The sequence below is a fragment of the Scyliorhinus torazame genome, chromosome 3, assembly GCF_047496885.1.
Source record: "Scyliorhinus torazame isolate Kashiwa2021f chromosome 3, sScyTor2.1, whole genome shotgun sequence".
Taxonomy (NCBI): Eukaryota; Metazoa; Chordata; class Chondrichthyes; order Carcharhiniformes; family Scyliorhinidae; genus Scyliorhinus; species Scyliorhinus torazame.
The window spans coordinates 126,764,245-126,778,710 of NC_092709.1; the positions used below are offsets into that span (position 1 = coordinate 126,764,245).

Here is a 14,466-nt window from a genome sequence, read left to right on the forward strand (position 1 = left end):
GGTCTTTCAAAGGGGCGGTACAGACTCGATGGACCGAATAGCCTCTTTCTGTACTGTAGGGATTCTATGGTCTCTCTTGTTGGCCATTCACTTCTGTTTTGATGGACGATGTTTAGAGTGGATAGAGGATGCACACCAAACTGCCTGCGCCAAGACCCATTCTATTCAGATTCCAGCCGATTTTCCATCTACTCTACTACACTCCTGGTTGGAATTGCAAATTCAATGGAAAAGAAAACTGGACAGAGTTCACAAAACATTGCTGATTTGTTATCGGTTGTTTTATTATCCTTCCAAAGACACAATTAAACCCTATTTTATAAGGCCATTGTAGAATCTTACTGTGAAATATTCTTTTGAAAAGATGCCTAGCCTTTTGTGGGGACCAAGCTTGAAGTTCAACAGAACGGGAATTTAACTTTGGGTGATAGTATAAAATGAATAATATCAGCAGCACTTTACACATCTTTCCCAGTTTTTATTTCGAAATCAGGAGATGTATCACATGCAACTGAAGCAATATTGTCCATTTTATGCCTTTGCCCCAAATCCAAATTACCCCCAATATCTCAACCATGATAGAAAGTGTCAGTTTCTTTTTTACAGGTTAGAAAAGCTCTCTAAATGGAGAGCAGCCTCTCCATCCTGTGCCCTGGCGTGGCAGGGGGTCCTGTTGGAATTCTTGACTCTTGAGAAGGTTAAGTTTGAACTGAGGGGAAGGACGGAGGGGTTCTACAATTTATGGGCATTATTCATTATGCACTTTCAAGAACTGGATAACATCGAACATTAGTTGGGGGGGATGGGTGGGAGGGTTGGGGGGCTGTGTTTATTAAGGGTGACTATGGGTGATCCTTGATTCCTTTTTGTTATTTGTTTATGTAAACATGCGGGCTAATGTTTGGGGTTTGGTGGGAGGATGGGATCGTTGTTATTGTTATGGGGATTGACATTTGTTACGGATTATTGTTTATTGTTGGTGGGTGTAAATTTGGGAGAAAATGTGGAAAAGGAGAAGAATAAAAATATATATTTTTTAAATAAAAGCTCTCTAAATCTCTCATGTGGGCATAGGTGGCGCAGTGATTAGCACTGCTGTCTCACGGCGATGAGGATCCGGGTTTAATTCTGTCTGTGTGGAGTTTGCACATTCTCCCTGTGTCTATGTGGATCTCACCCCCACAACCCAAAGATGTGCAGGGTGGATGGATTGGCGAAACTAAATTGCCCCTTAATTGGAAAAGTTAAAATGAAATAAAATTTAAAAATCTCTCATGTGGAGTCAGAGGCACTGAAGAAAAAATTGTCATAGCTCAGTAAAATATCCCAATTTCAATTTCTGCACGGGCCACGGATAATAATAATTAAATTGACGGTTCTGTAATGTTTCATGTGGGAGATGGATCATGGGACAAATGAAGAAAAACGTTTTAATGTGGAGATTAGTTTGATATTCAATTTCTATAAAAAAGTTAAATGGCATTAGCATGTTTATACTTATATATTTTAAGTATGTCATCTATAATGCAAACCAGCCCATTGGATCATAAAGCATGTTATATGTTTGACTAGTAAGTTACTAAATGCATTGATAATTAATCTCTTTGAACAATTCTTAAATGACCCATTACTTATATAACACTGCCTCAAATCTACTGGAAACAGGGCAATAGGCCCTGACACATTGTGAGGTATGACTCAACACTCCATTCATGTTGATGCTACAGCCAATGCCATTTCCCTAATGGCCTAGGAGTGGGAAGCTGGAGCACTCACCTGAATCAGTATGCAAGTTTGGGTTCTTTAGTCTCAATTGCCAATTCAACACAATGAGAGGAGCATGCACTGAGCATGCTCTGTCCAATATCAGCTGCTGCTTACCGGAAGGTAAGGTTATGTTTATTTTTGTGGGGCCAGTGTGTATAGGGCTCCACACAAACATTCTAGAACATTGCCTTGTTAGGTCCCCCTCATGACTATGGACCCATTTCAGGCTCGTGGCAGGTCATGCTGCTCAATCTCACAGCGGCCTGGAGCAGGCTGGTTGCCAAGGCCTCCTGTCAGCATCAACAGGAAGCTGACCAGCAAGCTGTCAACCAGTCACCCAAAAAACACACACAGGAAAATCCACCCCAATATGATAGAGAAATGTAAATAATCACAATCAACCAACCAGTAGCAACATGATAAAAAATCTCCATTGATACAGATGTTCATTAACCTATTTGTAATATTTCTACTTGGTAGCTATTACCCATATCTTACTGATGAATTAAGAAACATCCAAGAGGAAAACCTCTGTACTCAAAGATATTTCAGAAGTGAAACTTGCTACACATGGAGTAATTCAGGCAAATAGCACAGATGCATTTAAGGGAAGACTGAATAAGTACATGGGGAAGAAATTAATAGAGGAGTATGCTGATCAGGATAGATGAAGAGGGGCAGGAAGAAGCTCTTATGAAGCAGAAACACCATGTGGGCAAACTCGGCAGATGACCTGTTTCTGTATTAAAATAGCCAGGTAGCTGTGTGTAAAGACAAATAATATCCTATAAAAATTAGGAAATACATTGGGATCGGAGGTGACGGTTCAGAAATGTGAATGCATGTGATATCAAATATAAAAGGATTGAGAAAGCACACACATCCCAAAAAAGCATAAATTTAGGTAGCTAACAGTGGTACTTATCAAGGTAAACCGAATCATTTAAGTCAGATAGCCCTACAAAGTTTTCCTTGTTCAAGGCTGCGGAAGTTCTAAAAGGATGCCAAAATATCAGAAGAGTCAGTGAGTCTCAAATGTGCACAGATTTTCGATTTTACAATATATACAGTTACAGTGCAGGAGTATCAAAGTTTTACATATTTGAAGCTTTCCTTTTGCTGTTTTTGTCCTGTCCATGTTCCTTGGTTTCCAATCAGACATGCGATTCATTGGTTTTATTTACAGGTGCAGTCAAGAGGCTTTCAACCCGTACAGGCACCAGCAAAACAGCATGGCTATCCTCATGGGCTTTCGGGAACACAAGCAATGCGACAGCCAGCAACCATTCCGTCAGGCAGGCCAACCTTCCAGTCAGTTAAAACATCATTGAAAAAGTTAACCCCATGGGATGCTGCATCGCAGTCTGCTGTTGGTTCAGTAGAGGAAGCATTTTTCAGAAGAAATATCCAGGAGTCAATAGCAAAGAATATTGTTTCAGCAGCCCGACGAAAGACATTGCCTGAGCCTCCGGAGGAATGGAAGGCACGAGTCGCCTATGTCCCCCCAGTTTCAAGCAGTTATTCTTCTATTGCCACTTTCCAGGTCAGAAAACCATCTAGAATAACACCCTCAATCAAAACAATAGCATCCATTCCAGCTTCTGCCATCGAAGAGAGTTCAATGTATAAACAGCCATTAAATTATCAGCAATCACTGACTGACTCTGACCTGTCCATTGGGGCATACTCTGAGCAAGAAACTTTGAGAAAACAAGTAGCGGATCCAAATTATAACCCTTATCCACGGGGCTGGAAAAAGCAAAGTTGAAACCAGAAAAGGAAAATCTTAACCTGGGACTCATCAGGCATTTCCTTATGCTGAAGATTACTGTGCGGTTTGTATTGACAGAAAAAATGTTAAAAGAGAATTAGATAAGAAAAAGTGATGTGTGAAATACTGCTAGGTAAAGGAATGGTATTTTTGGGTTGATGTCACCTTTTTTATCGAGTTTCCATTGTGTTGTGCAGCTCCTAAAGTGTTTTTGTACACATTTCAGCAAGGTGTTCAATTACAAATAATTTAAAAAATATACGAGTGAAGATTTTAGTAGGAAACACAAAGCATTTACAAATAAAAGAATATGCAATGCTCTGTATACAGCATCATTAACTTCATGGCATTATTTCCAAATAAGAAAACTTAACAGCCTTAGAGATAAAATTATAAGAGTTCTGGGAGAAATTTGAATACAATTGAGCAGTTATAAAAATGGGTGTTTATGAAGTTGCAGGATTCACATTTTACATTGCACAATTTGTATCTTTAGAAAATTTCTTGGCCAATGGTTGTCTTGGGAGGGTGTTACAATTATGTTACAGGTTGGAAAGATTAAGATGATTCCACAAGAGGAAATACAGAATCATGCTTCGGACAGAGATTAGTGGAATATGGCAAATATCATAAACCAGGACAACAATTTTGGGGATTGTTGCTATGGCATTGTAACACACTCTAGCTGACTAGATGCACTTTTAGTCTCCATCCAGCATAACATTGACATAATACACCAAGAAGGAAAGCAAGATAACACTGCCTGCTTTATTGTGCAAAGGTTATGTGAGAAGAAAGCAATGTGCAACAGTTTTTTTTTTGCTGGGAAATGCACTCTGTTATACTGAAATATTATGATGTAGGATGTTGTAAACAACAGCAATGTCTGAGGATAAGTAACAATAAACCATGTCATTAAGATGTTGCAAATACAAACTTAATCTGCTTGACAAACAAATGTTGAATTTTTCTATCTTAGCTACAAATTACTCATTAGAATCATGTGTTTTGTCCCGCAGAAAATAGTGTACCTTGTTAAACATACAGACTACATTATTATAGTACTGTACTATCAACTTTTCATCTGCTCAATTACATCCATCCAAAATGTACCGTGGATTTTTTTAAAGCACGGAGAATATTTCCCCACAAGAAACTTTATCATCTACATTCTTAAATCCTCCAACTATGAATTTTTCTTTGAAATTAGATAAATATTACCTTGAAAAAGAACTAATCATGAATGCGTGAATTATCATAGATTATCATAGATTATCATAGAATTTACAGTGCAGAAGGAGGCCATTCGGCCCTTTGAGTCTGCACCGGCTCTTGGAAAGAGCACCCTCCACAAGGTAAACACCGCCACCCTATCCCCCTAAACCCAGTAACCCCACCTAACACTAAGGGCAATTTTGGACACTAAGGGCAATTTATCATGGCCAATTCACCTAACCTGCACATCTTTGGAATGTGGGAGGAAACCGGAGCACCCGGAGGAAACCCACGCAGACACGGGGAGGATGTGCAGACTCCGCACAGACAGTGACCCAAGCCGGAATCGAACCTGGGACTCTGGAGCTGAGAAACAATTGTGCTATCCACAATGCTACCGTACTGCCCGTCACAAATTATTAGATTTGTGGAAATTGTACTGGGTAATGTATGTCATGAGGAGGTTTAAGAATTATTTGGGAAGCGCTGCAGTGTTTACTTTTTGACTCGGCTTTATTTCAGGTAAATGTGAACGAATAGTCAATGAATTTGAAGGGTTATTGTGGGTTACAGTATGTGCAATGTGTTTTGAGCAATGTGTTTTGAGATATGAGTCCAGAACTAAGGAGGGATGTAGAAAAACTTTGAATTGTTCTGGCTTGCTCGCTGACATGTGGGGAAGGGAAAAATCAGTGGGTGTAATTTAATGACCACATTGCACTTAAGCGAGGCTATTAAATCGTGGGAGAGGCTGAAAATGAGAAGCGTGCCGGGCTTCGATCAGTTTGAGATCTAACCAGCCTGCTCCCGTAGGCGAAATCAGGACCCCGCCATAGCGTAGTGAGAATCCAATAATCACCACTTACGGCCAATCTCCATACAATTAACGGGAGCGACCCCCTATGTAACCGCCTCCCCAGCAAGTGGTCACGTGGGTGCCGATTAGTACACCTTTTTAAAAAGGTGATGCTGGTGGAAAGGCTGCTGTGGGGATCTGAGGAGGTGAGTAGCCATCTTTACTCCCTGGCAATGAGCCCAGGGGCACTGGGATTGCAGCCCCGGAGCTTGGGGGGGAAGTAATGGGGGAATGGAGGGTCCTGGGGTGGAAGACACCGTTGGTTGTCAGTCTCTCACCCTCTCCAATTCCTTCCAGATATTACATGGGATGGATGATATCTTTGATCCCGCAGAGGCTGCTCTTGTGGTGCTGCTGGCAGACCAGGCACGAAGAGGGCGATGAAGCAGCGTCGCCTGAGGCTCGAGGCGGCGGCCCTTTTGCAGGGCCCCACCCCATACCTTGAGGACTCCATCAGCCATCAGGCCGGTGTGGGACCCAGAGGGAGAGGCTGGCAATGGCCCAAGGTGTACAGGCGTCGCTGGTCTTTCGAACAGATGGACAGCGTGTGCCGTTGAAGGCTCCACCTTCACAAGGAGACAAGATGTGCCATGTCCTCGTGGATTTGGCACCACGTAGATGAGGATGATACCCACTCCCGGGGCCATCAAGGTCACTGCGGCCCTGAATTTTTAACCTCAGGATTATTCCAGGTCTTGAGTGGGGACATGTGTGGCATCTCACAAGCTACAGCCCAGAAGTGCATCCGTGAGGTCACGGAGACCCGGTTTGCCCAGGCAGTAAACTATATAAACTTTGACATGGACCAGGCCGAACAAGGTGCCAGAGCAGCAGGATTCTCCGCCACCTCTTGGATGCCCAAGTCCATGGGGTAGTGGGTGGCACGTGGGTAGCCTTGCGCTCACCAGGTCGTCAACAGAAAGAGGTTCTACTCCCTGAATGTCCAGTTCGTGTGCGACCACCACATGAAGGTCATGCACGTGTGTACACGCTTCCCAAGGTGTGAGCACGACAGTTACATCCTGGGGCAGTCGGACATCCCCGGCCTCTTCGAGGACCACACCAGGATGAGGGATACCCGCTGAGGACCTGGCTAATGACGCTAGTATGGATGCTAGTGACCAATGCAGAGACCCGATACAACAAGAGGCCAAGCGGGCTGTCATTGAGCGATGCACCAGACCTCAAAGTGCGATTCCGATACTTCAACCTCTCTGGTGGTGCATTGCAGTACTTCGCCCGGAGGGTCGCCCACTTTGTGGTGGTCTGCTGTGCCTTCCACAACCTGGCACAGTAGCAGTGTGATGTGCTGGAGGTGGAGCAACATGTGGCCACTTCTGAGGTGGACGAGGAGGTGTGGACCAGGAGGGGCTGGAGGACGAGCCAGGGGAGGACCCACAGGACCACCCGGAGGCTGTAGGACAGGCGGCAACAGTGAGGGTCCGGCAAGCCAGGAGGGCCAGGCCCCCATCCTGCTTTACATAAGACATGGCCTCATCTGTCATTCCCCCCTTCCCTCCATCCCTCAGCCTTCCCCCCTCCCTCAGCCTTCTCATCCCTTCCTCCCCCCCATCCCCCCATCATGTTCATCCTCCCAGGGTCTGTTGTGTAACATCACTCGATGGGACTGTGTCGGCACTGTTAGCGGCTCGCTGTCGAAGGCAGGGGGTGAGGATAACCCGCTGGCTACTAAGCGCTCGTGCTCCTCAATCGATGCCATAGTCTCACTTCTGCTCGTCTGCTGAGTGCTCACCCATCGCCTATACCTGATGTGCCTGGAGATGGTGGGAGGGAGGCGGGAATAAGCATCCAGGACCATCATGCCAGGGGAGCTGGGGCAGGGGATTGGCACTCGCCCGCATTGCAGCGGAAAGTGCCAGAGGCATCATATTTCTCTAATGTACCATTTTCTAATGCTACACCCGAACTGGCCCAATCCTAGATAGTGCTGCCCCAAACCCACTCCACCCTCGGTGCCCTCTGTGAACTTTGACCTGCTTGGCCTTCCGTGCTCCACCGCTGCGCCTAGGTGTGTCCCCAGGATGCACATCAGAGATGGAGTCAGCCGGTCCCCATCGTGCCACCCTGCTGACTCCGAGATGCACCGTTAACACGGTCCTCATAGGACCTTGGGGTTCACGTCAGGATGGAAGGGCAGCTGGATCGAGCCCTGGCTGTACCTCCGTCATCTGGCTCTGCCAGCCCTGGCGGCTCCCCAATGTCCGAAGCACGTGTTGCCACCTTGGGTGATGATCCTCAGTGACTGGGACATGCTCTGCAGCACCCCGGCAATGCCAACCGAGACTGGGACATGTTCTTCAGCACCTCATCAAGGTCATGCTGTCAAGGCGCTCAGCCATGGCCGTAACCATGCCTTGGACACCTCCATTCATGCTGCCGACATTGTGCACCAGGCTCTCCAACGGCGGTCGCCACCCTTGAAGCGCCTCTGTGCCACGCAGTGCCAGTGTCATCTGCTGTGCTCGTAGCCTCTAGAACTCCTCCAATCAGCTGTGGACCTGCTGGAGTGTCGCTGACATTTCCCTCTCAATATCATGGCCGCACCCTAGCATCTGCATCAGCTCCAGGTAAACCTGGTTCAGAGATTCAGCGTCTGACTGGGACCCAGCAGGATCCTAGGATCAAGCAGCCACCCGACTGCTGTCTTGCCTAGGCATTCCTGCCTCCACCTGATGTGCATCGGCAGCTATTTGGTGCCCACCAGAATGTGTCCCAGAAGCCTGACGACTACCGTTGCCCACCAAGGTGCATGTCTCTGTGTGGGTGAAGGGTGGGAATGAGAGCTGTGGAGCTCTGAGGTGTTCTCATGAGATACAAGGGGGGGAGGGGGGAACCATCCCGGATGGGCTGGAACTGTCGGATGAGAATCCTGTGGGAGAATGGATAGGTGATCAGTGGGGAGGGATGGGTCATTCTGCATGGCATTAACAATTTATGTGTGACAGGTCCTCTGGGTGAGGGGCCTGTGGAACCTCACCTCTGCGCCGTACGCCAACCTTTACATCAGTGACAGATATGTTCTCAGCCACCCCTGCAACCTTCATGGCCCAGTACCTCGTAGGTGGTGGGGACTCTGATGATCAGCACCTCGCCGCCCATCTGGGCCCTTTCCCGTCTGTTGTGGACCAACGTCTCCTGCGGGACATAGAGTGGGAATCGTGATCCGCATGCGTCGTGTAGCGTGCAGAGGGAAGGGAATATGGGGTGGATGCCAGCGTGGGTGGCACTGCTGGACATGGGTAGGCCAGGGCAAGCAATGTCCAAAGACGTGCAGGTTAGGTGGATTGACCATGATAAATTGTCCTTAGTGACCAAAAAAGGTTAGGAGGGGTTATTGGGTTACGGGGATAGGGTGGAAGTGAGGGCTTAAGTAGGTCGGTGCAGACTCGGTGGGCTAAATGGCCTCCTTCTGCACTGTATGTTCTATGTTACTGGCTGGGGGCGGTGCAAGGCGCATGCTCGGAGGGGGCGGGGCAGATGCCAGGAGGGTGGTGCCAACCCACCCATGTGGCTCTGTGGAGGTCATTGACCTTCTTATGACACTGGTTGCTGGTCCTCCTGAATTCGCTCCCTGAGCTAACGGCCGCTGCCTCTTCCTCCCAGGCGACACTATCTGCCCTGTGGCTGACCCTCCAAGACCCTCGGGGGAACAGGGGAACCCGTCAGATTTCAACCACGTTCAACAGTCTGTCCAGGTCGGCTTCCCCAAATCATGGGGCTGGTGTCCTCGGCGGCATGGCTGCGAGCTGTGTGGGGCTGACTGTACAGGAGCAGTTTAAGTGCTGCTCTCCATTGTTAGCGGGTGAGCTGACAAGCACAGTCCCGGCGAATCAGTCGGCGGGACAGTCATTTGTAGTGAGAAGCCCGTGGGGCCTCGTTAAACGGACCAATTAACGTTTTATAGCGGCGACGGCCGAGCAATGGGAAGCTCACAGCAGTTCCGCTCCCTGCACACTTTTCCATTAAATCACGCCCAGTGTTACTACATTCTTCTAAATGTAAACGCATCAATCATGTGACAAGGAATGGTAAAACAATAATGTGGGTTCTTGTTTTGAAGATAAGACTACATACACACAATGTTAACTGGGAGACTATGTGCATATGTCTGACTGCTAGTAGACTGAGTTTAGAATCATGGGATTGCTCCATTATATCCTGTGTCAAGGTGGGCAATGATTAACAGCAGTTTAAGATAAATGTATATCATATCAGAATGAGTATAGTGTTATAATTGCTAATTAAACAGTGAAATCTGAAATATATGTTTGATCCATCAACAACTGAAAAGAAAAAGGATCTATGGTGTGAGTGTTGATTCTTTGTGAGAACATAAACATAAGTTATGCTACGCTCAAAAAACTAATCTGTCTCTCTTTTCAGGTGTTAATAGATGTATTATGCATTTTCCAGATTCTTTGTTTTTACATTGGTACTATAAAAAGAAGGGTGCAGAATGTGGATGCATATCGCACATTCTTTGGGTGCTATGAGTGACCTTAGAGTGTCAAAATAGTGTCTGCAGAAAATGCAGGCACTTCTGGTCTGAGTTAAGTGGATGCCACTTTAGTGAAGAAGTTAACAAGCTTTCTGTTAACATCCGCCGAAGTATACAGAATAGGCAGATCATGACATTAACTCGCATGTAAATCTGATTTGATGCCTGTGCTGCCATTTTGAAGTTAACCACTCCCACTGATGTAATTTCTTAATCACACAGTAAGAAGTCTTACAACACCAGGTTAAAGTCCAACAGGTTTGTTTCGAATCACTAGCTTTCGGAGCGCTGCTCCTTTCTCAGGTGAATGAGGATTTACCTGAGGAAGGAGCAGCACTCCGAAAGCTAGTGACATCGAAACAAACCTGTTGGACTTTAACCTGGTGTTGTAAGACTTCTTACTGTGCTCACCCCAGTCCAACGCCATCATCTCCACATCTTAATCACACAGGGCTGAGCACCCATTCAGCAGGGCATCCCTATCCCCACAACCCACTACCACAACACCAGTATTAAAGAGATTATCAAGTACATTCAGGTTGTTGGTTAATTTCTTTTGGGTGTTGCTACGATTTTACAAATTCTTTAACGTTCCTAAAGATTGCAGCGAAAGATGAGGCAGATGCCTACTTATGCCACCACCGCCAAGAATTGGTCTTGACAGTAAGGCCTCTATACAAACCAGTTTCTCCCAATCGAAATGGAAGACATTCCCTCGGAATGCAGCATGATTGGGAAAATGAACAGATGTGACACAGAGCAGAGCAGCTCTGGAAAAGGGAGGAGGAGAAAGCAGAAAAAGATTGTCAGCAAAAGCCTTATCCGCCAAAAGTAAGGAGCAATTCTCCCATCTGAGCCTCAGCGAAATATAGAAAATAGGAGCAGCAGTAGGCTATTGGGCCCTTTGAGCCTGCTCCGCCATTAATTATGATCAAGGCTGATCATCCAATTCAATAGCCTGATTCCACCTTCCCCCATATCCTTTCATCCTATCAAAGGCAGCACATTGGCACAGTGGTTAGCACGGTTGCTTCACAGCGGCAGGGTCCCAGGTTGGGTCACTGTCTGTGCCGGAGTCTGCACTTTCTCCCCATGCCTGCGTGGGTTTCCTCCGGATGCTCCGGTTTCCTCCCACAGTCCAAAGATGCGCAGGTTCGGTGGATTAGCCATGCTAAAGTGCCCTTAGTGTCCAATAAGGTTAAGTGGGGTTACTAGGGTTAGGGGAATAGGGTGGAGGTGTAAGGCTTAAGTGGGGTGCTCTTTCCAAGGGCCGGTGTAGGCTCAATGGGCCGAATGGCCTCCTGCACTGTAAATTCCATGTCTGTGTCTCATTCCCTTCGCCCCAACTGCTGTATCTCATTGCTTCTTGAAAACATGCAATGTTTTGGCCACAACTGTTTTCTGTGGCAGCAAATTCTACAGACCGATGAATCTCTGGGTGAAGAAATGTATCCTCAACTCAGTACTAAATGGTCTACCCCATATCCTCAGACTTTGACCCCTGTTTCTGGCACACCCACTATCAGGAATATCTTTCCTGCATCTACCCTGTGTAGTTCTGTTAGAAATGTATAGATTTCTATGAGATCCTCCCTCATTCTTCTGAACTCCAGTGAATACAATGCCAATTGATTCAATCTCTCCTCATACGTTAGTCCTGTCATCCCAGGAATCAGTTTGGTATACCTTCTTTTATGGGCGGCATGATAGCACAGTGGTTAGCACAGTTGCTTCACAGCTCCCAGAGTCCCAGGTTCGATTCCCAAGTCTGCACGTTCTCCCCGTGTCTGCGTGGCTTTCCTCCGGGTGTTTTGGTTTCCTCCTACAGTCCACAGATGTGCAAGTTAGGTGGATTTGACGTGCTAAATTGCTCTTAGTGTCCAAAAGGGTTAGGTGAGGTTGCTGGGGATAGAACATAGAACATTACAGCGCAGTACAGACCCTTCAGACCTCAATGTTGCGCCGACCTGTGAAACCACTCTAAAGCCCATCTACACTATCCCCTTATCGTCCATATGTCTATCCAATGACCATTTGAATGCCCTTAGTGTTGGCAAGTCCACTACTGTTGCAGGCAGGGCATTCCACACCCTTACTACTCTGAGTAAAGAACCTACCTCTGACATCTGTCTTATATCTATCTCCCCTCAATTTAAAGCTATGTCCTCTCGTGCTAGACATCACCATCCGATGAAAAAGGCTCTCACTGTCCACCCTGTCCAATCCTCTGATCACCTTGTATGCCTCAATTAAGTCACCTCTTAACCTTCTTCTCTCTAACGAAAACAGCCTCAAGTCCCTCAGCCTTTCCTCATAAGATCTTCCCTCCATACCAGGCAACATTCAGGTAAATCTCCTCTGCACCCTCTCCAATGCTTCCACATCCTTCCTGTAATGCGGCGACCAGAATTGCACGCAATACTCCAAATGCGGCCGCACCAGAGTTTTGTACAGCTGCAACATGACCTCATGGCTCCGAAACTCAATCCCTCTACCAATAAAAGCTACCACACCGTACGCCTTCTTAACAACCCTCTCAACCTGGGTGGCAACTTTCAGGGATCTATGTACATGGGCACCGAGATCTCTCTGCTCATCCACACTGCCAAGAATCTTACCATTAGCCTAGTACTCTGTCTTCCTGTTATTCCTTCCAAAATGAATCACCTCACACTTTTCTGCATTAAACTCCATTTGCCATCTCTCAGCTCAGCGCTGCAGCTTATCTATGTCCCTCTGTAACTTGTAACATCCTTCCGCACTATCCACAACTCCACCGACTTTAGTGTCATCTGCAAATGTACTCACCCATCCTTCTACGCTCTCCTCCAGGTCATTTATAAAAATGACAAACAGCAGTGGCCCCAAAACAGATAGGTTGGAGGTGTGGGTTTTGGTAGGGTGCTCTTTCCAAGGGCCGGTGCAGACTCAATGGGCCGAATGGCCTCCTTCTGCACTGTAAATTCTATGATTCTTTGCACTCCCTCCAGAGCAACAACATCCTTCCACAATTAAGGAGACCAAAGCTACACACATTATTCCAGGTGTGGCCTCCCCAATGCCCTATATAATTGCATCAAGATATCCCTGCTCCTGCAGTCAAATCCTCTCACTATGAAGACCAACATACCATTTGCCTTCTTTACCGCCTGCTGCACCTTCATGCTTACCTTCGGCAGCTGGTGTGCAAGGACACCCAGCTCTTGTTGCACATTCCCTACTAATTTATGGCCATTCAGATAATAATCTGCCAGCAGTTTTTGCTACCAAAGTGGATAACCTCACATTTATTCAAATTATACTGCATCTGCCATTCATTTGCCCACTCACTCAACATGTCCAAATCACACTGAAGGGTCTCTGCATCCTCCTCAAAGTTTATGCTCCACCCAGCTTTGTGTCATCAGCAAATTTACAGATATTACATTTTGTTCCCTCATCTAAAACATTATTATATATTGTGAGTAGTGGGGTCCCAACACTGATCCCTGCGGTACCACACTAGTCGCTGCCTATCATTTGGAAAATAACCCGTTTATTCCTATTGTTTGTTTCCTGTCTGCCAACCAGTTTTCTATCCATCTCAATTCACTACTCCTAATGCCATGCACTTTACTTTTATATACTAATCTCTTGCAACCATTCCAAGACATCCTTGACCCTAGCACCAGGGGAGCAGCATACCATCCTGGAGTCTTATTTGCGGCTCCAGAAGTGCGTATTTATTCCCCTTACAATTGAATCCCCTATAACTATTGCATTCCCACACTTTTTACTCCTCCCCTGTGCAGCAGAACCAAGTGTGGTGCACAAATTTGGCCGTTGCCGCTTTCCCATGAGAGGTCAATCCTTTCAACAGGATCCAAAGTGATATATCTGTTTTGCAGGGTAACGGCCACAGTAGATCCCTGCACTGCCTGCCGAGCCCTCTTGCTCTGCCCATTCCCTTGCTGCCGGTGGAGTCTAAGCCTGTGATGTGACCACCTCTCTATACGTGCTATCTATGATATTCTACGCCTCGCACATGCTCCAGTGTCCCCAGCCACCACTCCAGCTCTGAAACCCATTCCATTTGGAGCATGAGGGGCAAACCACAGCTTTGAGCTCTTCTGCCATGACTTACCTCTTTAAATTAAACCTTTGGAAGATGCTTGATATCAGATTATATCCAATTCTCTCGGGCCCTTCTTTCCTGGTCCTCATTACTACAGAATATAGCCCTTGCAAAAATAAACCACAAAACGACATTTCAAACGAGAAGTGTAAAAAGTAGTAAATACTTATCTGACCTTACCCACTAGTTACCAATCAGCTCTGTCCTTGTAGCCTCTACTGCTG

At 46.4% G+C, this 14,466-nt stretch overlaps 1 protein-coding gene across 2 annotated transcripts in view; it reads left to right on the forward strand.

Moving 5' to 3' along the window:
- The window catches only part of LOC140408668 (synaptopodin-2-like), a 217,989-nt gene extending 208,355 nt beyond the window's left edge, over positions 1-9,634 (forward strand). For both annotated transcript variants that reach the window (XM_072496183.1, XM_072496184.1), the window contains one exon: positions 2,954-9,634. In XM_072496183.1, coding sequence (XP_072352284.1) covers positions 2,954-3,535 — 582 coding nt within the window. In that variant the 3' untranslated portion in view covers positions 3,536-9,634. The remainder of the gene's footprint in view (positions 1-2,953) is intronic.
- Positions 9,635-14,466: the final 4,832 nt, after the last annotated feature.